Below are 24,824 nucleotides of genomic sequence, written 5' to 3' on the forward strand. Positions count from 1 at the left end.
GTAGGGCCTCTCTTCCAAGGTGGGGGCCGTGGGCAACTGCCTCTTTTGCTCTGCCATTAACTCAGAAATCAACACGGGATATAGCTGAAACAGAGGGCATCCACATAGTTCTCCACATGAGATTTTAGATGCCTGATGTTGACAGAACAGTGCTTTCTCCGAGTACTAAATGAGAATAGTGGAGTACAGTAAATTAAGGAAATCAGTTACATTCAGATTATTACCCAAACACTATCCCGATGTTCACACACGGGCACTTCTTACTCGACTGCCACCGTGGCGAAGCGCCAGCCTCTTCATCACTGTGCGCACGCGCCTCTTGCTGGTTCTTGACCCCCGCTGGCTCTCTGGGGCGCGTACGTCTGGTTTGGGACCGAGTTGGCTCATGGCGGGAGCGCGCACGCAGTGTCGGGAGCGCTGGAATGCGATTCTGCGCACTGCACCCAGGGTGGCAGCTGCCGGGGCCGAAAGACAGCTCACTCCGCAACCTCACTACACCCCTGCCATCAATCCGCCAGTAGCGCCCCAGCCCCCTCCGAAATCCCAACCGAAAAAAGGCCAAAATGCTTCACACAGAAACCGTGGACCGGGTGGAGCTCTGCGAGAGCCTTCTGACCTGGGTGAGTAATAGTGACAGGCGAAGCCTTTTCCTAACCTCCTCTTTGAACAGACAGCCAACACCCATAAACAAGTAAACATCCCCAGCATATATCCAGGCAGCCCCCAGAAGGAGAGAACCTGGGCGCTCCACAGCAGCACAGAGCCATCCTCTTCAACCAGACTACCAATCCGCCACCCATTCCCGACAGGAAACCAATTCGACAGAGAAAGCCTTCGCCCTCCTTGCAAGCAACTATTGCCCCCGACTTGCAGTAGACAATCTTTGCCGCTACCCCGGCAGTCCTTAGACACTGCTCCATATCACGATCAATAAATCTGGGGTTTCGGCTAATACGCACCTCCCCAGCATCAACTTGAAACAATAGAACAGCTATAATATTGACTGAGGTACCAGGACTGTGAAGGAGTACACAACACGGCTCACACATTATACATACAACACAGCACACGCGTTTTAGATTTTGGTCGATTAGGAACACTGGTTGCAAGAAATGTAGCTTTGTCACTGGTTGCAAGAAATGTAGCTTTGTTAATACTTAAGGGTGACTTTATTATCTGCATGTAGGTGGGTCCGTTTTGAAACAATTTTGAGTTGGCTCCCATCCCGTCAAACCTTTGTTTGTAGTATTTTACAAATGGAGCAGATAATTTCATTTTATTCATCCTAAAAGTACGCTTGATGAGCTTATTTGAGCTCTCTACAACACTAAGAGTACACGGGAGTGATGATGAAAAGCATTGATTGTGCTGGAAATTAAATCCAGTATTGGACATCTGGTTACAACAAACAATACTAGATGGCGGCCCTTGCGTTTCTTCTCTTCCGGCAGTGCGTGTGAAAAGTTTGATGGTAGTCGTGTGAATAGTTGGCATGGGTAGTACAGCTCTCGTCTTGGAAGCAAGAGGACGCAGATCAACACAGGTTCGAATGCCGGGTCCGCGTTTAGAAACCTCCTCGGTTATAAAATACCATATTATAATGTGCTTGTCATATTGCAAGAGAGATGGCCACCATACTGTTCTTCAAATTGTGTATCGTCTCTCTCCTATTGCAACATTAACTGCATCTTCCTGTCTCCCGATGATGCAATCCCTACTATTTCAGTGGAGGAAATGAGTAATATGTGTTCAGCCCAGCCTTCTAAATCTCTGCGTGAAGTCTTTTGCCTCATCTGAATGTGGGACGTTAGAAGGAGGGTACATGGCCTTTCCATCATAAGCTGGGAGGTGTTACCAAAGTATCACCAGAAATCAACAAATCTATCCGAAATGCCACATGCAGGGTTTATTTTTTAGCTTTGTTGTTAGGTTTAATGCCACTTGTGTTGCCCACAAGATCTCCTGTGTGCGTCCATAACTGTGTTCACTTGTCTGGGATCATTGTGGGCTGGGTGTCTGAAACATGGTGTGTGTGCCCTATGATGGTTATGTTAACATGCCGTTCATGAGGTCCATGTTTGTGTGTTCTGACGGCTATTCAATTATCACTGCATGCCCTAGGAGCTCAGGGAGGCGATGCCAGACCGAGCCCACTTACATCCAAAGATCAACCCACAACCTTAGCAATCTCAACCTCAGGCGGGGAGGCTCTCACCTCCGTCCTGCTCACAGATCACTAGACAACCACAGAGACTTGCCACTGCCTTGCACTGAACCAGGCGAATGAAACGCAGAGGAACGCTCCAGCAGGCAGCAAGGCCAAAGACACCCAAGGCAGATATCCGAAATAACAAAGTAACCCCACTAACCCATCTGCTAAAACTTCAACTCTCTGCAAGCACCCTAAACGAATATAACCACTTCTTGCACAGCAAACCGCAAGCACTCACTACATTGCAACAACAAGCAAACCACACATAGTCTCGTACAACAGCACATGGGAGCCCACAGATCCGTAAACCGCACCCATGCTCAGCAAACAGTGCTAACCGAACTGCCAACAGGACATCACAAATCTCGCTCTACCTTTATCCTGATACACCCTACTCACCGACCCCACTCTTACTTTTCAGACCCGGGAGAGCGCCAGGGGACCACTCCGGTGGTGATAGTGTGCGGTATAAATATCCTTTAACATATAGTGTAGCATATATTGTGTGAAAGCATTGAGTCACTTGATAGGAAAGGGGAAACGGGTGCACAGTATGTGGTGCTTGGAAATTGCAGTATGTTTGCTGTTTTGGCTGGGATAAATAGATTGCAAGGTTCAAGTGTGTAGACTTCTGGTTGAATGGAGAGGTTTCTAAAAAGCCAGAAATGTTTCCATTGTGTAGAATTGTTTGAACAATTGCAGTATTGGTTGCACCAACTCTTAAATCAGCAGTCTTGTATACTTTCATAGTTTAAATTTGGGGGTGGGGGGATTCAATATAAATAAACCATGCCAACGCTTGTTTGAAGCTCAACATTCTTCATCGGGGCTGCAAAGACTCTCTTCCCAGATAGGATTGTTCTAATTTGGTGAGGGGGTAGCTCGGGGGAAAATGCAGCGCAAGACAGGTTTGAATTCCGATTTCGCGCTTGGAAACCGATCTCTGGTATTAAGCGTATTATAAAAGAACAATTATTTAAAATAACAATTATTATAATTTCCATTTGATTAACTGGGTTTGTTCTTGTGTTTCAAGCAGTGTTTTCATGCATCAAACTCTTCTCACTTCATGTGATCAGTTGGGTTGGTTCTAATGTCTTTTGCCTTAAGCATTGTATGTCGACAAATGGATGGGTAGTTGGATAGCTCACCATTAACTTCGTAGTCTCATAGTCTAATGTTTCTGTCGGCCTATACAAATCCAGTGTCCTTGGAGCATATAATTTTTATAAGTACAACTTCAGAAGGGGTAATCCCTCCCAGAAATATTAATCCAATGGCTCAAACCCAATTAGTTATGTTATTTTTACCGCACACCGTTTATTTACCCGGTCCGCTAAATTCTGAGGGACGTAATGTAATGTCATATATCTTTTTATTTTATTGAGTGCAGTTACAGACTTGCAACCTCCAAGACGTGTGTGTGTGTGTAAGCATATCCGCAAATTTGAGCATAGTATTGAAAAAATAAATATATAACTAACTTAGAATATTGTAAGCGTCATCCCATGTCCCATATACTGGGCTGAGCTGAGCTCATCTTCCTTAAGTATTCCCGGAACGGCTCCCATATGTCCTTGGGCCTGCTACATGGTGTTACCAGGGAGATATATAACCTTTTCCATCTCATGCGCATAAGTCAGTTCTTTAACTCACATGTTGATGTCCGGGCAGTTTGCGATTTCCAATGGGTCAGTATACATTTTTTAGCAATCAAAATCCCAAATTGAAGAGGCGGTGTATCTTAACTGTTACCGTACCAATGTCACCAAACAGGTACTTGGTGGGGGGGGGGGGCGAGAGGGTGAGAGTAATGTCAGTGATCTCATGTATACTGCCAGCGACTGACCTGCAGAATTGGGCAATGCGCGGGCAACCCCAGAACATGTGCATAGAGTCGGCTACATCGGCAGCACATTTTGCGCACCTACTAGTAGTTGCAGATGTAAACCTAGCTACTTGTGCGGGGGTGTAATGTAACTAGTTTAGCATTTTATATTGCATCAATCTTTCCAAGTCTTTTAAATAACGTGGCACATACATTCACAGTTGTGCAGACCGGGTCAAATGAGCACGTATCCGCATGTTGATTGTCAAGGACAACGGTTCTCAGGCTCTAAGGAGAGGCACTGTATCTCTCCAGGGCCGTGTGCATCGGGAGTACCAGTAGCCGGTGAATTGTGTCTGCAACACCTCATAGTATAGTTTTAAGTCAGGTGCCTGCAGGCCGCCCTGCTGAAACGGCCTGGTCAATCCCTCCCATCTCATCTACGGGGCTCCAGCACCCCACACAAAACCTACTACCAGGGATCGTAGCCTACTACCAGGGATCGTAGCCTATCAAAGAACGCACAACCCAGCCGGACGGGGATGTTGATAAAATAATACAGCAGCTTGGGGACCACCATCATCTTTAACATCGAAAGCCTGCCATATAATGAGATAAGGAGTCTATCGCAGAGACCCAGTTTGTCTGCCAAGGTCAGTAAATATACCTCATGATTTCCAGCCAGCAATGCATGCTGTGAGTGAGAAACCATTATGCCCAGATATTTGAACCTATCCGGTACCCATCTGAACCCCCTGACAGCGTGAGCTACTGGAGCGTGAGTGGTTTCAGTCAACGGGCATAGCTCCGATTTTGATTCATTTATACGATACCCTGAGTGAGTAGAGAACTTGCGTATCTCATCCAAAAGAGGGGGCAAATTTAGAGCCGGATTTCATGCGTACAGCAAAGTGTCATCAGCATAGAGAGAAATTATTTGTGGCGGGCCAGCTATATATGCAAGCCAAGGTGTATGTGCTTAAGTCGGATTATGTAGGCCATGGGCTCAATGGTGAGCGTGAAGAGTAGGGGGAGAATGATCAGCCTTGTCTTGTGCCATGTCCTGCAAGGATAGAGGGGAAAGTGTGTTTCCAGTGCAAATCCTAGCAGACGGGAAGGCATACAGCAAACTAACACATTGAAGAAAGAGGTCCCCCCACTTCCATCCGCTGCAGCACAGAGAATAGGGAACTGCCATGAGACAGACTCAAAAGCCTTCTCAGCGTCTAATGAGGCAGCAAACCGCCTTTGCCTGAGGGTCAATTCGGGAAATGATACCGAAAAATCTGCGCAAGTTGAACGCTGTTGAGCGTCCAGGGATGAACCCAGATTGGTCCGGATGTACCAGATGCGATATGCATGGGAGGAGACGGGGGACAGCATTTCAGCAAAGATTTTTGTATCCAAATTAATTAGGGATACGGGCCTGTAGGCGGCCATCTCCGTGCAGACTTGTTGGGTTTCAGTAAAACAGTAATTACCGCTTCTGAAAGCAAGGGGGGCAAGCAACCTAATCGGACGATCCTTCCCATAGCTGCATCAGCCTGCAAGTGAGAATGTCGTAGAACTCCTTGTAAAACTCAATACCTAGGTAGTCGGCGCCGGGGGCTTTGCCTTGCCACGCAGGAGAGATTTGATGGCTTCTGTAATTTCCTCGAGCGTCGGAGGTTGGTTTAGAGCCAGTTGCTCTTCAGGTAGCACTACCGGTAGTGGTATCCCATCCAGATAACATTCTAGCTCTGCAGCAGAGCAGCTGTTGGAGTTTGCATATAGGAATTCGTAATATCTATAGAATTGCCCATGACAAAGTAAGGATTAGTCCAGTGGGTCACCTTGTAGTAATATGCTGCACACCTTTCTCGGAACGAAAATATCTGACGATGAGACGACCCGGTCTATCGGCCTCCCGATATCGATGCGCCTGAATGGGTTATAGTCGTGCCTGAATGGGACAGTATAACAATCGAACCTCCCTGTCAGTCGACAGCTCCCTGAACTTCAAAAGGTTACTCTTGATAAGACCCAACAGTGCTCGATCTTGCACATTTCCATGCTCTGTCTCAAGCCTCCTATGGTCTGATTCCACTTCGCCCAATTCCTGTCTAGTTTCCTTCAAAGCACCTGAAGTTATAGATATCAACTCTCCTCTAACTCCCACCTTGAAAGCCTCCCATACTGTATAGTGATGTTGCACAGACTCATAATTTCTTTGAACGAAATCCACAACACCAATACGAAGCGCCTCCAAAAAGATATGGTCCACTAGGGACATTTGAGGGCATGCACCATGTGGGTCGCGGGCCAGGAGGCATATCCCAAAGGACAGAAATTGTGATAGGGGAGTGGTCCGAGATCGTTGGAGGGAGAATCCCACAGTCCTGTATCTGTGCCATTAACGTGAATGGGACCAGCCAGTAGTCAATTCTGGAGTGTGCTTCGTGAACTGACGAGTAATCAGTGTATTCTCGTATACCAGGGTTGCGTTCTCTCCATGCATTTACTAAATAAAGGTGCTGCATAATGTGTAATACTGTGCAACCCGCGTTTGTCAACTCTCGCTGGGTAGCCCTAGAGCGGTCCAGCATTGTATTGAAGTCGCCACCCCAAATAATGCTTGTAGGGGCACCGCCAAGAACAAGCCCATCACCTGGCCATAGAAGTCGGGATCATCCAGATTTGGGCATTATGTATTTATAAGTGTTTTCAATGCCAGCCAGCTCACCCCAGAGGATAACGTACCTCCCCTGTGGGTCTATGCAGCGTTTGGTTTCCTGAAAAGGGATAGAGTGGTGTATTCATGTCATAACGCCTCTAGATTGCGATGAGTAGTTGAGGACCCCAGGAAGTGGAAAACCCTTCATAAAGCATACCCTCGGCATGCGTTTCCTGGAGCATCTCAACCCTTGGGGCCCGGCGGTTAATGTAAGTCGCAACCTTGCATGATTTGATAGGGTGATTGAAACCCCAGATATACCATGATACAAACGAGATTTTATTATTTATGACGTCACAGGCATATCAAATAGGGACTCAAATCCACAATGGGAGAACAAAGGATAGGACTGTGTAGCTTAACAGAGGAGTAGTCTGCACTGATTTTCAGCAAAATACATGGCAACATCAACAACAAACTGATGAAGCCACTGTAACCATAAGTAGCTTGTGTGTCATTAATCCCAAATTTAACACCATTCCACCCCACCACCCACATCATCACCCCCAACTCAATGATGGAGCCCAAGGAAAAAAAAATAGTTGGACATCCCCTGGGGTGCGCTGTGAGCGGGGAATGCAGCTTCCAGATGGCTGCACGTCTGCTGCCCGCCCCAGAACACAATATTTTTGAATCCACATTTTAAGAGGCAGAGGAGAATGCAACACAGTGTGTGTTGATCAGTCATTTTCCATGATATCTGGCTCCCTGTTGCAGGGGTTGGGGCTGCGACTGCCCCCACAGTACCATCTCGGAAGCAGTATAGGGATAGTGTCCTCTATGTAGGCCGTTGCCTCTGTCTGGTTCTCAAAGAAATGCAGACGTCCGCCATGTTGGATGCGCAATTTGGCAGGATATAGCAGTGCTGTACGGGACTTGCCTCATGCGTAGCAGTTTTTTTTAACTGAGTCGTTGGCAGAAAAATCATGGTAAATGTGGATATCAAGAGGATTCATATCTCAGCGCTCCCTTTTCTCTGGCCATGTGCAAGATAGGATCCCTGTCTCTGTAGTTGAGAAGTTTAGCCAGGGTGGTGCGTGGCGGAGCCCCTGGTTTGGGGACAGGGGCAAGTACACAGTGCTCCCTCTCGACGAGGAAATGCTGGGAGAATTTTGACAGATCATACAAGTTTTCGACAAAATGCTCCATTGGGCCCTTACAGGCCGCCTTTGAGATACCAATAATGCGAATGTTATTACGTTGTGAGCACAACTCCAAGTCCTCACATTTATGATGGATCTTGTTGACCTTCTGTTGCAGTTGTGCTATGTCCCGGTCATGTTTATCGACCTTGTCCTCTGTCTCACCAATACTCATTTTCGCCTCTTTCTCAGACTGTCTAGTTTCATATTTACTGCCATAAATCCATTTTGCATAGCGGCCAGCAAGTGGTCGTCCCTGGTGGAGCTAGAGGCCGCGGGCTGTTCCTCATCGGGCGTTTTTTTTGGCAGGGGTACTGGTATATAAGTCCATCTGGCCCTTTTTCTTTCCCACTGAGCTCTTCGTCATGTTTATTTTTTTAAACGTTTATTTTAACTTGCACAGATATTACACATTATGTTGCTTATAGTCACATTACTTAATGAGACAGTTATACAAAGGGGTGTGCAGTTCTCATACTTCATACTTGCTTTTATAATGTTTCATCTTGGTCATTCTCGCTCGCACTCTTATCAACTAGGTATTGCCCGAAACTGCCCCAGATGTCTTTCGGTCTACTTGCCAGCGGTAGCAGGCTGGAGTACACCTCTTCATTATCGTTAGCCCAAGTCATAACTCTCATCGATTCATCTTTCGTAGGAGGGTCTTTACTTTTCCAATGCATCAGTAACGCCCGCTTGCTTAGCTAGGAGTAGTCCAATATTTAACAGTTTCCGCTTAACTGGGTTCATTTTGTTCACAAAGCCTAACGCGCATACCCCCGGACTACCTATCATTTCTTCCAGAGCTGAGCACACATCTTCCCAACTTTCTGCATGACCATAGCATATGCAATATTCTTGCCTCTTCGCTATCATATATTGAGCACTTGCCTGTTACTGTGGCATACATGCTTTTGAGATTGGCTGGGGTGAGGTGTAGTCTATTTATTATTTTGTAGTGGATTAGGCGATATCTCGAGTTACAGGATATCTGTTTCGATAGCCTGCATATTTGTGCTCAGTGCATGTCTGTGAGGGGCACTCCCAGGTCATCTTCCCATTTTTTCTTTAACATCAGGTGCTTTAACTTACTTCCCTGGCAGATAATGCGATTTTCTTTCTTTTTTTTTATTTTTTTTAATTTTTTTTTTTATTTTTGTTATACCGTGTTGAGGCTGACTTTCTTGTTCCGCTATGTGTGAGTATATAACCCAAGGTTGGATGTGCAGTGGATTCCTCCGGGAAACCTTCCCACACTGCTGCTATTGCCGAACATAGTCCTGGGTATTGTAGCTTCTGTAATGGTGTATCAACGACGGTAGTTTTGATATCTTCCCAACTCACAAAATTACATTTGTGGAATAAATCCCTGAACTGGTATACGCCCTTGTCTTGCCAGTGCACTACCAAATCCCTTTCTTGCATCGGGGGTAGGTAGGGTGCATCCCATATTGGCATATTTAGGTCCTACATCAGTGTTACTGGGTTGGCCTATTAACCTTGTCCACGCTCTGCATGTGACCAGGGAAGGGTCTATTTGGTTATCCCTTCTAACTTTCCCTTCTGCTAGTTTGTGCAGGAGGCCCACCGGGTTCTCTCCCTGTGTCTCTAGAGTCACATGTGTTGCTGCAGGGGCTCCATCTGCCCAGTACATAGAGTAATAGGCCTGGGCTGACAAGAAGTACAATTCAGTCAGGGGCCATCATTCCCCCTTTTTCATATTTCATGGTGAGGCGTTTCCGACTAGGCCGCACTTGTCCCTTCCATATGAACGTTGAGCATGCCCCCAGTATCTTTGTGAGATTGGTTCTCCCTGACCACACTGGTACTGTGCTGAACAGGTTAAACAATTTAGGAAGTATAAACATTTTGATCAGTGCCAGTCGGCCCAATAGTGAGATCGTGAGTTGGTTCCAACGATTTAATTTAGTGCTAAGTGCTTCTATTAATTCCCCATAGTTGAGGGCACGTGCCTGTTGTGCTGTGTGTACTATTTCCACCCCTAGGCATTTTACCTTATTAGGTGCCCCCCGAAGTCTGTGCAACTCTGCAGGTTTTTCGGTTGGCGCTGTCAGTGGAAATATCTTTGACTTGGCTCTGTTAAACCGGAGACCAGAGAAATCACTGAATGTGTGAACAGCGCTTATTACCTTCAGTAAGCATCTCTCGGGGTCACTAACATATAACATAATATCGTTCGCATAAAGGGTTATCAACTCTGTTCTGCCCGCTATTGTTAACCCGGCCCGACTGTGTCTTGCCCTCAGTAGGTCTGGCAACGGCTCTATTACCAGAGCATATTACAATGGGACAGAGGGCAGCCCTGCCTCGTACCTCCCGCCAGTTCCAGGACCTGTGATAACATCTCGTTAACTCATACCCTAGCGTATGGTTGAGTGTAAGTATGCAGACCAATTTGATAAAGTTTGGACCGAATCCTTAATTATGCAGTACTCTGAATAGAAAGGGCTAATATACAGCGTTGAACGGCTTTTGCATATATAGGGCAACTGTTGCTTCTTTGGCTTCACCCGGGATTTTTGCTATTATGTTGTAACACCGCCTAATGTTGTACACCCTTGTACAAACCCAGCCTGGTCTTCATGTACCATGTGGAGCATTAAAAGTCAGGTGGCCAGTATTTTCGTGAATATTTTTGTGTCAGTATTTGAGTTAGAGTGGGTGGTACGAGCCGCAATCTTCGGGCAGTTTCCCTGGTTTGAGGAGTAGTGTTATGACCGCCTCGCGAGTGGCGTTTGGTAGCATACATGTCTCTAATTCCTCAGTCCAAATTGAGTGAAGAAGGGGGGCGAGTAGCTCTATGAACTCTTTATAGAACTCCGCGCCTAGCCCATCTGAGCCTGGAGCTTTCCCTCCTGGTAGGGCCTTTATGGCTTCTTTTAGCTCATCTATTGTCAGTGGGGTATCTAGGGCATCGCGAGCTGCCCCAGACAAGAGTGGTGGGTATCTTTCTTTAGGTAATCCTCAATCTCCTCGTTCGCGGCGTTGCTTTGGGAGGGGGGAGTACAGTTTTGCACAGAAGTCGTAGAACACTGCGCTGATCTCGACTTGCTTAGTAACCACTGTCCTGTCTACCCTAGTTATACATGGGATACTTGTGCTCCCCCTCTCTCTCTGTACCATATGTGCTAAGAGTTTCCCTGGCCTTTCTTGTTCCCTGTATCTCCTAGCAGCAGCTTTGCTGTCAATGTATCATAGTTCCCTGTCGGCTGCCTCCTGAAATTCGTCTAAAAGGGTTTTAATATCTGCCGCTATCTGTGCTGTTGGATTGGTTGTGTACTGAGTCTGTAGGCTGGCTATTGTGGCCTCCTTCCTCCTCAACTAGTTCTGAATATCCCAGAGTACCACCAGTTCTGTGTACATAGCTACACCCCTGATACAACCTTGAATGCCTGCCACAACATTGCTTGTCTGGATACTGACCCATCATTATTCTCGAAGAATTTAGTTACGTGTGTACCCATGCTGGTTTTAAATAATGGGTCTGCCAAGGTGGCCGCTTTAAATCACCATGGAGTCTTCCGTGGGGTGCCTTCCGGAACGTCCAAGGTTAGTGTTATTGGTGAATGATCTGATAGGGTCCTGGGGAGTATTGTAGTCTTTGTGGTCCATCCTAGCGCACTCTGAGAGATCAGCCAGAGGTCTATTCTAGAATGCATATCGTGTACTGTGGAATAGTAGGCGTAAGCCCTCTGTGTTCCGTGCAACGCACGCCAGGCGTCCCTCAGTCCCAAATCCACAATGTGTATGTATTGTACATGCAGCTCCTGTTCGGGTTCTGGGAATGACGGATGTCCTGTCTAGATCTACATCTAATATGGTGTTGAAGTCACCTCCACATATGTCTTGGGCCGTCTGGGATTTAGCGCGTTTTTGAAGACCACCTGATAATATTCTGGGCCTTCTATATTAGGGGCGTATACATTGAGCAGTAGTACTGCTGCGCTTCCCAGCTTGCTGTGTACAACCACATATCTGCCACCTGGGTCACTCTCCGTACTGTAGTGGGTGAATGGTAATTATATATGTATTAATATCATGACTCCATGGGCTTTGGTGGAATATGATGTGTAATAACAGTTTCACCCCCCCACCCTAGCGTGAATACGTGGGCCTGCTGCTCCAATAAGTTTCCTGTAGGTATAGGATCTGTGCCCCTTGTCTGTACGCGTTTGACATTATTTTCCTCATCTTCACAGGCATGCCCAGCCCTCTGACGTTCCAGCTCAATAATTTTATCTCGGCTACCTTTCCAGCCTTCCTCTATCGGGTACACACATTTCCCTTCCACGCAACAAATGTCCTTGTCATCCTTGCAGTAACTTATAGCTTGCTGCCTGTGCAGTGTTTTTACATTAACTCCCCAACATTCCCCCCATCCCCGTTCTCCTCCCCTTTCCCCATAGTTCCCCAAACTTCAACTATGCTTACCCCATTGCTTCCCCTCTCCCCTCCTGCCTAACCCATTTCACTCAACTACGCACTCGCATTAGGGGGTGGCCGCCTCAGTGGTGACCAGGGTCCGGGCAACAAGTCAACAACTTATCAGCTTCTGACCACATGTTACGTTACCAGTATACATGATGATTTCCTCCTGTATACTTTGTCCTAGTTGTCCTTTATGAATTATCCATTTGTGGGCTGCATTATCCAGTCTTTGTTGTTTTCTTTGACAAATGAGGGGCAGTCCCCAGGAACATTAATGCAGTCCTGCTTGTGATCGAGTATGAGTGGTATCACTCATTCCCTTTGTCCCATCTTAGTGCTTTTTATCAGGCAGCGGCATGTTTGTTTCGACGGAAGTGATTGCCTCCGACGGTAATGTAAAAAAGTATGTCTTGTTGTTCTATTGCATCCGCAATCTAGCCGGGTAGAGCATGGTGTAGGGAACCTTCCGTTCCCATAGCATCTTTTTATTTTTTATTTTTTTAAACCTTTATTTGACTTGACAACGCACGAACAAACAGATTATCACAGCATAACAACAAAATACACCTTTACACAATGCATACTTTACAGTACAGTGCTGGCATTTCGTGTGCATTCAGAGGGTTGGAGTCAAGGTAAATTCACGGAAACAGGATTTAAGAGACACAATTCAGAGGATGGCATTAGTGGGGGAAGCGGGGGGGGGGTGAAGAGGATTCAGTGTCTGTTCGAGGTCAAGGCGGACATATAACTACGGAGCCTCTGCCAAATATCCCTTGGTCTCGAGTGTGAATGGTGCAATACACCGCAGGCCTCCTCAGTATCGTGCGCCCACGTGACTGTCTTGAGCCACTGTGCATACGTGGGTGCTCTAGGTCGAAGCCAGTTCATCAAGATGCAGCGTACAATCGGTACCATGCAGAGTCCAGCTAGCTTCCTTGAATTGCGTCCCAACTGTGGAAAGGCGTGGAAAAGGCATCGTACTGGGGATGGATCTATAGTATGGTCCAGTATGGCAGACAATGTAGAACATATTTCGGACCAGTATTGTGTCAGACGTGGGCAGAGCCAGATCATGTGAATGTAGGGAGCCTGGTTGGCACCGCATCTAGGGCAGCTGGAAGGATGTTCGCAAACATATGGTGTAGTCTGTCTGGAGTGTGATATCTGTGCAACACCTTAAATTGCATTAATTTAAACCTAGACTTATAGGATACGTTGTGGGTGCGAGTGCACATTCGGGACCCGCGTTCATCAGTAATCTCAACTCTGAGATCTTCTTCCCACCTATGTCTCAGTTTAGTGAAGGAGGGGGCAGCTCTAGTCTGCAGTAGAGTATAAAGCCTTGATACTTTCCCCCTAAAGGAATCGAAGGAGCACAGCTCCGCAATTATGGGCTCATCAGGTGGCATTGTAGGGAGGGTAGGGTATCTGGCTTTGAGATTTTTCTGGAGAGAGGAGTATTGTAGCCATGCCAAAGGTTTCCGCTTGAGGGGAAGTGGGAGGTCTGACCATTCAAGAAAGTTGCCCTGTTCATAGACATCTCGGAGTGCCAAGAAGCCTGCGTCAGTCCAGCGAGATACAATGGATTGTGGGACATCTGGGAAGAAGTTCCAGAGCGGGAGGTCCCCGTGGAAGGAGTGAGGCGTGTCTACCAGTTTTCAGATCTTGGTGAGAGCCAAGGATGTACTAGCGACGGGGTACGCCGAATCGGGGTCAGCCGGGAGGGGTTTGAGGATAAGGGAACCAATTACTCGAATGCTGACCGTTAGTTTCTCTAGCCGGACATGAGGGGGGTGGTCTATGGTGTTAAACCAATGGGAAGCAAATTGGGACTGGGCTACCAGCCAATACCTAAGGAAGTCGGGGGTGCCAAACCCGCCTAATTCCATAGGAGTGGTCAGTGTTGTTAATACGAGACGGACTGCACTGGAATGCCATAAAAAGGTGTTGGTTATGTGGCGTAGCGACCTGAAGAAGTCATCGCCTGGCCACAGAGGGAGATTAGTGAATCGGTAGAGGAGTTGGGGCAGCACCACCATTTTAAGTATGCCTATCCTACCCGCTGGGGACATGGGAAGTTTAGTCCAACTAGCAGTTTTAGTGGCCAGGTTTGTGAGGTAATTCCGATAGTTGTCTTCACGCAGCTTCACTGCGTGACTGGAGACTGCCACCCCAGGTAAGTGATGTTGGATTGGGACCATGCGAATCCCCCCTAGGTCTGTGGGGGCTTGCATACAGTCTAAGTGGGAATAGGACAGGCTTGGAACATTTTACCCTCAGCCCGGATATGTGTCCAAATCGGGCCACATCCTCCAGGATCGTGGCAAGATTGGTTTCAGGGGAACGAATGTAAAGCAGGGCATTGTCGGCGTACAGGGAGACAATATCGGATTGGCCCGCAGTACGCAAGCCTCTATGAGAATGTGACTGGCGCATCATGTCAGCAAAGGGTTCCATGGCTATGGCGAATATTAGCGGGGAAAACTGACAGCCCTGTCGTGTCCCTCTGGCTATCTGGAAGGGGGTGGTGCACCTGTCCTCAGTGCAGTCCCTGACCGATGGGTCGGTGTAGAGCAGCTTAACCCAGGTTCGGAAGTTTGGGCCAAACTTGCATTTTTCAAGGAATCGCCACAAATATTCCCACGACACTGAGTCAAATGCCTTCTGCATATCTAAGATGGCCGTCACTGCCTGTACCTCTGGGCCAATCCTACTGATCACGTTGAAGAGTCTTCTTAGGTTCAAGGAAGTGGATCTGCCTGGGACAAATCCCGCCAGATCAGGGTGAATGATGTGGGGCATTAACGAGGCTAGTCGGATGGCCAGTAGTTTGGCATATATTTTGACGGCGCAATTAATTAGCGAAAGAGGACCGTATGAGCTGCATTGGGTGGAGGGTTTGCCAGGTTTAAGAAGGACTGTTATCATTGCCTCTCGGAGTGAGGGGGTAGAGGGAGTATGCCCTTCTCACAGGCCCACTCCCACAGGGCCAGCAGATGTGGAACCAGGAGAGATTTATATTGTTTATAAAATTCAATGGGGAGGCCATCCGGGCCAGGGGCCTTGCCTGATGCCAGCGATTCAATGGCTTCCGTAAGTTCTTCAGGAGTGAACGGTCTCTCCCGGGAAATGCTGGCGTCGGTGGAAAGGACCGAGAGGGAGGTTTTCTAAATAGGAGTCGATTTCTGATATCTGGGGGCCATCAACTTTCGAATATAGGGATGTATAGAATGATAGAAATTCTGAGTTAGTGTCTTGTGGTGAAGTGGCTAGCGTTCCATCGGGTCTCTATCGCCGGTATGTTGGGAGCTCCAAATTGTCGGCGTATCAACCTGGCCAGCAGGCAGCTTGGCCGTTCTCCCTCACCATATTTTCTTACCGACTGAGGGCTATCCAGGAATTTTACTTCTCACTCGGCTAGGCTGCGGAATGTATCTAGTTCTGACCCTAGTAGTGCTAATGTTTCAGGGGATTGATCCAGGGCATATTGAGTCTCTAGGCTAGTTGGGGTCGATTTGCTACTAGCGATATCCGCACAGATTCCTTTCGGGATGACGCTTCCTTTGGAGATGGCAATACCCCTGGTGTATGCCTTAAAGGACTCCCAGAGGGTGGCCTGTGATGACACAGGCCTGTGATGACACAGAATTAGTATTAATCTCGAAGAATTCTTCAATGGAAGATTCGAGTTCAGAGGCAAAGACCTGATCAAGTAGGGCATGGGGCCTCATTCTCCACTGTCTAGTTTTATTGTAGTCTTGACCCCAATTCAATTAGATAATCACTGGCGAGTGGTCGGATAAAGTTCTAGGGGTGATCGCCAGATGGGTCAGGCACCTGATATGAGCCATCTATCTATCCTAGAATGTGAGTCGTGCACTGAGGAATAGTGAGAGTATGTGCGGGAGTCAGGGTACATGAGCCGCCAAGCGTCAACCACCGCCAGCCGAGGGAGCGTTTACCCTGGAGAGCTGGCGATGTCTAGAGCCTGATCTGTCTGGGTTGATGTCTAGTATTGTATTAAAATCACCATCCCATATGATCGTGACCAGAGGGTAACTCTCCAACACAGAGGCCAGGTGCAGGTAAAAGTCTGGGTCATCGATGTTTGGGCCATATATATTCAAGATGGCTACCTCTTGGTTTTGCAGTTTGCCGAGGATTAGTACATACCTCCCTTGCGGGTCTATCCATGTGTGACAGCATGAGAACTTAAGGCTTCTGTTTATCAGAGTAAGGGCACCTCAACTTTGGGTGGAATAATTAGTGTAGTTCCTCTGGGGTCCCCACTGTTTAGCAATTTTTCGCATTGTTCAGAGCGGGCATGGGTCTCTTGTAAGCATAGGATTTTAACGCCATGGCGTTCAGCATGGAGTTGTATCTGCCGCATCTTTTTGTGGTTACCCAGACCCCTCACATTCCAGCTCATGAAGGCTAAGCTACTATCCGCCATTTGTGTGGAGATGTTGGTTGAGTTTAAGTCCACGAGGTGGCGGTAGCAAACACCAGCCCAGCTTGGGCGGGCACGTCGTCCTATCTGCATGCCTGTGATATAATTCTGCGGCATGTGTGGCATCTCTGGTGGTTGTCAAGACTTTTTTTAACCTAACGCCCAATTTCCCCCCCCTACCCACATCCCTCCCCCAAACAAAGGAATGATAACCCAACAGAGCCATTAACGGCAAACTCATCTGCATCAGCGCCTGGGGCCTGTTGCTGGCCTGGCGGTGACGCATCGGACTGGAGTGTAAAGAGATTTTCAATACCATTCAATTATCCAGTGTAATTAGTATAAGCTGCGTGACCGAAGGATCAGTAGTTCAGAAAAGCAGCAACAACAAACTGTTAGTGCATTCCCGTGGAACATAGTCCAAGCCAAGCCGTGTGTGTGGGAGTAGATGGGCCCGTTTCCAGGCAAGGACTTGGTGTGTAGTGATCGGGCCACATTAGTGTCAACACTGCGGTGGACTCAGCCAGGGAAATGTTCATCAATGAATTTTGAGGCCTCCTCCGGGATCGTAAAGAAGAATGTCTGATTAGAGTGTTCAATTCTTAGTTTGGCGGGAAATAGTATTTAACACCTTGGTCTCGGAGCCGTCTTTTTACTGCCACAAAGGTTTTGCATTCCTGCTGCACCGCCACAGAGAAATACGGGTAAAAATGGATCCTCGCCGCCCCTAGTCACAGCTCCCCTTTGACTCTAGCCGCTCTTAGGAGAGCATCTCGGTCACGAAAATTTAAGATTCTGGCTATAATGGGGCAGGGAGGTGCGCCAGACCTAGGCTTTGCAGTTAAGGAACGATGGGCTCTTTCCACTGCGAACTGCGGGGATAGTTTCGGAGAGTCTAAGAGCGACATGTGCTGAACAAAGTCTTCCATGGGTTTGTTAATATTGTCCTCGGGTACTCCGACTATGCGCAGATTATTGCGTCTCGAACGAGATTCTAGGCCATTGTTCTTTTTTACCACCGCCAGTATCCGAGTGGAGAGTGAGGAGACCGTGGCCCGTAGAGAACCCAGCTCATCCTCGGTGGCCCCCACCCTTGTTCCAATCTCCGCCACCCGACCATCCGTCTTCTCAATATGTGCCTTTATGGATGAGATGGTGCATTTCATATCATCCAGTTTGGTGTGTAGTGTGGTGAACCCCTCACGGATGTATTCTAGCATCTTCTGAGACTCATCCGGGGCCGGTGTGGCCATTTTTGTAGGGGCCTCATCTGGTGTCTCAGTTGTTGATTTAGCTGGAGTCTTTGTGAACATGTTCAGGGAGGTCTGCTTCTTCCCGCACCTGCTCCTTTGGTCATGGTGTCAGTGGAGGGGGGTTCTGGGAATATGGGCAGGTGTGGGTGGCCAGTGATGTCTAGATTATATTTCCACTTCACGTGTAGCATGATATTCAAGACCACCCTGGTCAGACCGTTAGGAGAGCTGGGTGGGTCATTTGAAGTAAATGATGTCACAATCCCCTCCAGGGGGTTGCCGCCCCAGTAGAGATTGTGTTCCCGCCCTATCTGTTGAGGGTTTTGCATCAATTGCTGGGGTTGAAAGACTCGTTTAACTGCATGCAGGGTAGGCGATTGCTTCAATATAGGGCAGGGGCAGTGGGTAGGCCTCGACCCGTAGCCGTCCCCTGTAAGGTGTCGGGTCAGGGGTTCGACTTATTTAAAGGGAGTGCTCGAATTCTCGTTCACGGAGCAGTTTGCTCCAGGTGCCAGCGGATGTTGTGGGGAGGGCCTCCACCGATCAAGCGATCGGGCCGCAGGGTGAGAAGTGGGGCCGCTTCTGGCGGTGTGCATGGAAGAAAGTGATGGCTGCCGGTACTATTTCTTTGAGACAACAGCCTCTCCGTCTGGTGGAATAGGCAGCAGATGTGAGCGCCCCCACTGTGAAGGCTTGTCTTGGCAGATACCGCCAAATTCAGCAAATCCCTTAGCAGGTTTCATCTGCCGGCAAGGGGGGGGGAGCTGTGTCCGCCCGCAGAGCCGCCCGCAAGGGGGCAGGATCGAATTGGAGGTGTTCGGGACTCAGCGGGGCATCCGACCGTCTCTGCCGCAGGGCCACAAAGTCCGCTCCCAGACGCGATCGGATGCTTCCTGTAGATCTAAGTCAGCTGGCAGTAGGGCGGCGCGCAGTGAGGGCCAAGTCGCCCCTCCCCCTCTCAGGCCGCTGCGGTGCCCAGCAATCGGGGAGGCTGTGCCCCCTGGAACCGTGGTGCAGAGAGCCAGGGAGCCCACCCGCTGGCTTTAGATGCTGCTATATCTCCGCTGTTCAAGGATCCCGGGCTCCACGGGTCGGCAGGGACAGAGTATGGAGATCTGTCCGCGGGATATAGGAAGATGAAAGAAGAAATCTAGGTGTGAGCCGGATATTTTTACAAAAGGGATCGCCCCAGTTCGGAGCTCGGCACCTAGGCTGCCAGTTCCATTGAGCGCAACAGCGCCCCCCCCCCCCCCATAGCATCTTTTTGACTCCCGTAAATGTTCTTCGTTCCTGCTGTACCGCCATGGTGTAGTTGGGGAATATATGTATTATGCTGGATCCCTTCTTTAATTGTTGTTTGTCCCTTGCCACTCTTAATACCAGGTCCCTGTAGTTCATAAGCCTTGCTATAATTGGTCTAGGATAGTCACCTGGCTTGGGGCATGGGGCCAATGATCTGTGCGCACGTTCGACCACAAACATTGCCGACCTGCCTGGGTCTCCCAGCAGTTCTCATAGCAGCTCTTCTACTGCTAGTTCCATCGGTTCCTTTTAGTGCGTCCTCGGGCACGCCAACAATTAGTATGTTATTGCAGCGCGACCTTGCTTCCAAATCCTCGCATTTTTGTTTGACCATTCCCAGATCCATGGCCATGTTGGTGACAGTGGTCTGTAATGCTTCGAGGGTGTCTTCGGTCGTGCTGATTCTTGTCTTTGGTTCTGTTATCCGCTTCGTGGCTTTCTCAAGTTGATTGCGGATTGTTGCGATGTTGGTGGGGACGCCATCAAGTTTGTCATCGATAGTTAAAAACCCCATGTAGGTCCATGACCGCTGATGTCGATATGTGGGGTTCCTCCCGGCCGGTCGTACCCTTTTCTCCAATTGTTGTCCCCTTGGGGGTCGATTTCGTGAGTTTGTTCATTGCCCCACTTTCTTTTGGAGTGGGCTCCTCTAGGCATTCTACAGTATGCTGATGATGTGTTCCGTGTAAGACCCTGCGGCATCTTCCTTATTGTGTTGGTAGTATTTCAGCTGCGTGGTTCCTGCCTGGAGCACACGTGATCAGTCTTGGTCCTGTTCTTAGTAGGTGCCCTTGTACGCTGGGCGTCTATTCTTTGGCTGCTAAGTAACCTGTCGATTCTTTCCGTTGTTGCCCAGCTGTTTTGCTAGCTGTAATGTGACGGCAGCATGACAAAATTCTTGATTGGTGCTGTGTCTAGCCAACGCGACCCGCATAGTCAATATGGCTAAGATGTAGCACCTAGCAGCTGCCTGCGGTCTCTTTGTGGGTGCTCTGTCCTAGTGGTACCTGCTATGCCCTCCTAGGAATCATGTTATCTGAGAGAATGGTTATTCCTGGGGTGGCGAGAGGGTTGGCAGAAGATTCTGTATTGTTTTAAGTGGTTGCGTGCCGCGTTCTACCCAATAGAGGGCTACTTTGCGGTCTTATGTTGTGCCGGCTTGTTCCCAGCTACCTCATGTGGCAATAGAAGTTTGTCCGTTCCCAGTGTAGCGGGATGGGCTGTACAAATGGTGCCTGGGTCAAGAGTATTCTGTTTGAATCCGCTTGCCTCGTGGCCGCGTCTGCCGGTAGACCTTGGAACCTCTTCAAGTGTCTGCGGTCCAATCTGCATAGTATAAGCTTGAGTTACCCTGTTGTCTGTGCAGTTAGCTTCCTGAGCGGCTTTAGTTTGTAGTTACGTTTCCACGGGTGATCCGCTCTCAAAATGTAACTAATGCGCCACCTCCTGTAGCACGATCACAATGAGGGATATTGTCCTGTATGCAGGCTCCGTCTGCACCTCCCACCCCGCGTTTCAAATTGTCGCTTGTTGGGATATGCGTTTCCACCTCCGCCGGAGGTTATGTGCCGTGTCTTGGAGGGGCGGGGGGGGGGGGGGAGTTAGATGACCTGCAGCGGTTCCTCAAAGAGAGTGGGGGGGGGGGGGATGATAGTGTGGCTGTTACTCGTAGAGATCAGTGTTATTGTCTCTACACCGTGCTGTGCGCCTTACGGTGTTCAGTGAGCATCGGCGGGGTGCTGTATGTCCACTTCTCTGCCGGCAGTCCGGTTACTTTATTGTCTATGTAACGTGGAGCGGAGGTCATGTCTGTGTACCTCCCAAAGGGGTGACATTGGTTCCCTTATGTTTCAGTTCCACTCTCGGATATGGGCTATTCTCCCCACCACTCCCGCTTAGCGCCTCGCATCGATCGCTTAGTCTGGTGTCCGCCTTCGTATGAGGGGCCGGTGTGCTGGCTGCGGCCTAGTTGCTTTGGGATTTTATTCCGTTGATTTCTCATTCTGCACGCTCCAAGTGTTATTAATCAGGCGGCTTCTCGCTTTCTTTGTTCCGCCCCGATATCGGGTGCCTGCCACATCCTGACGAAGGAATCTATTTGCAGATGCTGGACGGAGTGCCTCGGGCAAGGCGTCTGAGCTTTCTGGGGGTCATATGCGGTCTCCTCGGCAGGAGGAGCCTGCGTGGGGTTGGCGCGTTCCTCACTGCAGGCCGTCTCCCATTGTGTAGAAAACTGCTCGTAACTCAAGTTTCCTCTGACCAATCTTCACGATTATTTGTCACAGCAGTCCTTGGTCCTGCATGTTTATTGTGGTCGAAAACCAGGCATTATTTAGCGTGTTTCATGCCGTAGACCCTGGGTCTCCATCAGAACTCGCGCTCAAAGCTGCATTCGGTGACTTGCGCAACAGCGTCCACCTCAGCCCTTCATCATGTTGCCTCACCGCTGAGACGGAGCAGGATACGTTATTGGAGGGGGGTACGAACAAAGTTCCAGGTGACTCAATGAAGGGTCCTTAACCAGAGCGTTGATATCCCAGTTAACCTCCAGTATAAGGTCAACCTATCGATAACGGCAGGGTCGTGCTAGCTAGCGAGTGAGCGAGCAGCCAGAGAAGCCCAGCCAACGGAGCGAGTATGATAGCTGGGAAGCACGCCCAACCCTGTCTAATGGTGAACCTGATCTCCCCTACGTATGGCTCTCCCAGCTCATCCGTGTGACGTACCAAACTTCTTCTAGGCCACTGCCGAAGTCCGGGACACCCAGTGTGAGTCAGTCAGGGAACATCTTAGCACAATGAGCAGCAAACACCAGCACGTCACACAAGGTCTGTGCGTGCTTCAATAGGTGCCCGCCCAGGAGCAAGACTAACAGGATTTGCAACATGCCCCCACAGTGTAAGGATGGTTGCACAGGTGTGTTCTGGCTCCCAGCCGCTTCCTTTCCACCAGCTTCGGCACACAACTAGATGGTATAGCAGTGAATAAAACAGGAGTTATTGTTAATGCAGTCGGATAATGCGGGCCGGAGCTCCAAAATCAGGCGGCCATCTTCCTTGTCGCTAAACAGCACCGTGGCCTCCCCCAGCCACGACCCCCTGTAATGTCACATCTACTTTACCCTCTCCAATCTTGTTTTCTAGAAAGGAGTGCTGCGCTGCTATTGCCTTCAGTATCTACTTGTCTTTAGTTTATCCATCTGAAGATTTTGGTATTGGTTTCTGATGTGAAGCTCCATTTCAACTTGCTTAGAATGCAGTTCAGGGCCCGAATGTGTGTTTTGCATCTCACTCACGGGCAGCATTTACTTGGGGTTTGTTCCTGACCACCATATCCTGTATCTAGAGTTTTCAGCGTCAGTGGGCTCTTTGTATTGGTGTCCTATGAGTGTTGCAGGCATCTGGTTTACTAAGATTCCACCTTCCCATTAAGATTAGCAAACCATTAATTCTTTCCAGTTACTGATTCCCCTTGGAAGCAATTTAAATGCTTGTGTAGTTGGCAAATAAGTGGTCAAAAAGGACTCTACTTCAGTAGGTAGGCGCGTTAAAAGTTGTTGTTTAAATTCTGGTGACAGGTAAGCAAGTCTGTGAGGGCTATCTCCGATATCACCCAAAGTTATACAGTACTACCCTGTTGGATGGGGTGCTTAGGCGGCCGTCCTCGGGCCGACAGTTTACGGGTGATGGCAGAACTGACTCCCTCAATCGGTGAGCGAGGAGTGGCATAGTGTCTGGTCACAGGCAAGTAGGCCTGGGGCCGGAGGTCATTGATGACAAATGGTTTCCTTAAAGCCAGCTTGTAGCGTACTGCACCCCCATCCCCCTGCTTTCAAACTCTCTGCTCCTCAGGGCTCGGTCAGGTTCCTATTGCTGGTGCTTTCGTGGGCTTCTCTTCGTTCTGTAGCTGGCAGTTGGAATATTTACCCCGACGTACACTAAATCAGATCGGCGGGTGTTGTATGTAGATCTGTGGAGTTTTTGTTCCTCCAGTGGTCTCCTCATCAACTCTTGATTTAAATACCAAATCAGTTACAGATTTGCGGTTCACCTTGGGAGCCTCTGTTTTTAGGTGCGCATAGTTGCAGTGCTGGCCACGCCCCTTTCCCTTTAACTGTTCGATCAAAGGGAGTCTCTCGCCCAGGTGTCCAAATCGAAGATCAGACAAAGAAATGGCCAATTTCTTTTGGGAACTGTTCAGACAAGAAGGAACCGGGATCAGAACACCTGCTGCTGTAGTATCAGGTGTAAGCTCTCTACTATTTCTCCCCTCTCTCCCAAAAGCCCACCATCACCACTTATCCCCAACCACAACGCTCACCTGCAACCACACATGAACCTCACCCGCTTTACAATCCACCACTACACGAAAACTGATGCTCGCCAGCGTCGGCTCAACAAACAACCACTCAGCAAACATCTCCAACCTCATCACCACACATGACTTGAAGCCATCTTCAGTACGGAGACCTGGAGGACATCCACCTCCATTCCATTCCATTCCTAGATTCCTCATCCCCCACCCTCTCCAGAATTGCACAACCAAACCGTCCAATCCAGGTAGGCAGAGGCCTCCCAGTCACTTGCAAAACATCATGGCCATGCACCCAACTGCATGTTGCCCCATCTGATCTTTTGGAAACTTTTGCTACCACTTATTCCTCTCCCGAGCAGACATGTAGTAGTACATAACTTTCCACCTCACCCATAGTCCATCCAAGTCCACCATCTACTTCATCTGAGACTTCACGGACTTGGTCACGGACTTGGTCATCACCATGTCTCTCATACATGCCAACATCTTCCTCCAGTAACTTCAACATTCCTGGCAACACAGCAACCAATTCAGTGAAGGAAAATCTCCACTGCCTACTTGACACTCTAAACCTTACACTGCAGGTGAAAGACCCAACTCGCCTACAGCAATGGTAATATCCTCTTAACTCCCCCACACCCATATTCCACTAACACTGACCCTTGTTGGACCCCCCTCGGCACTGCTCCTACCCTTGAGCACCTCCCACTGCTGCCACAGCCCCTCCCATCCTACCCTCTAATCTCCCTCCCCTGCACTGTATGATTGTCACAAGCCCAATATAACTTTCGTTATTTCGTCCCCCTGCTCCCACCCCCTGCCCAATAAAAATAAAAATCACTGTTCTGCCCACTCTGTCAATCCGCTCAAATGGTTGGATCATCTGGAATTCCCCTTTGACATTAGTCGCGCCGACCCAATGCAAGCACACTCATCCAAATCCCTGCAAACAAGCCATCAGATAATTCAAGAACTTTGCAGTCGGGGCTCTCAAGCAAGACCTCTCCAACCTACACCTCACATTGGCCACCTCAGGTCTGCAAATCGCTTCTCCTCACAACCCACATCAACCACCATGCCCCAATGAAACAACATACCCTCCTGCCTAAATCTTCTGCACCTTGGTACACTCAATCTCAACTTAAAACAAAAGAAACA

The 24,824-nt window shown here is 48.8% G+C and overlaps 1 protein-coding gene across 2 annotated transcripts in view; it reads left to right on the top strand.

The window, feature by feature from the left end:
• Positions 1-437: 437 nt before the first annotated feature.
• Positions 438-24,824, top strand: part of HOOK3 (hook microtubule tethering protein 3) — a 1,904,471-nt gene continuing 1,880,084 nt past the window's right edge. For both annotated transcript variants that reach the window (XM_069626410.1, XM_069626409.1), the window contains exon 1: positions 438-620. In XM_069626410.1, the coding sequence (XP_069482511.1) occupies positions 564-620 (57 nt within the window). In that variant the 5' untranslated portion in view covers positions 438-563. The remainder of the gene's footprint in view (positions 621-24,824) is intronic.

This window comes from Ambystoma mexicanum, chromosome 6p (assembly GCF_040938575.1).
Source record: "Ambystoma mexicanum isolate Mex_15411 chromosome 6p, UKY_AmexF1_1, whole genome shotgun sequence".
NCBI classification, from domain to species: Eukaryota; Metazoa; Chordata; class Amphibia; order Caudata; family Ambystomatidae; genus Ambystoma; species Ambystoma mexicanum.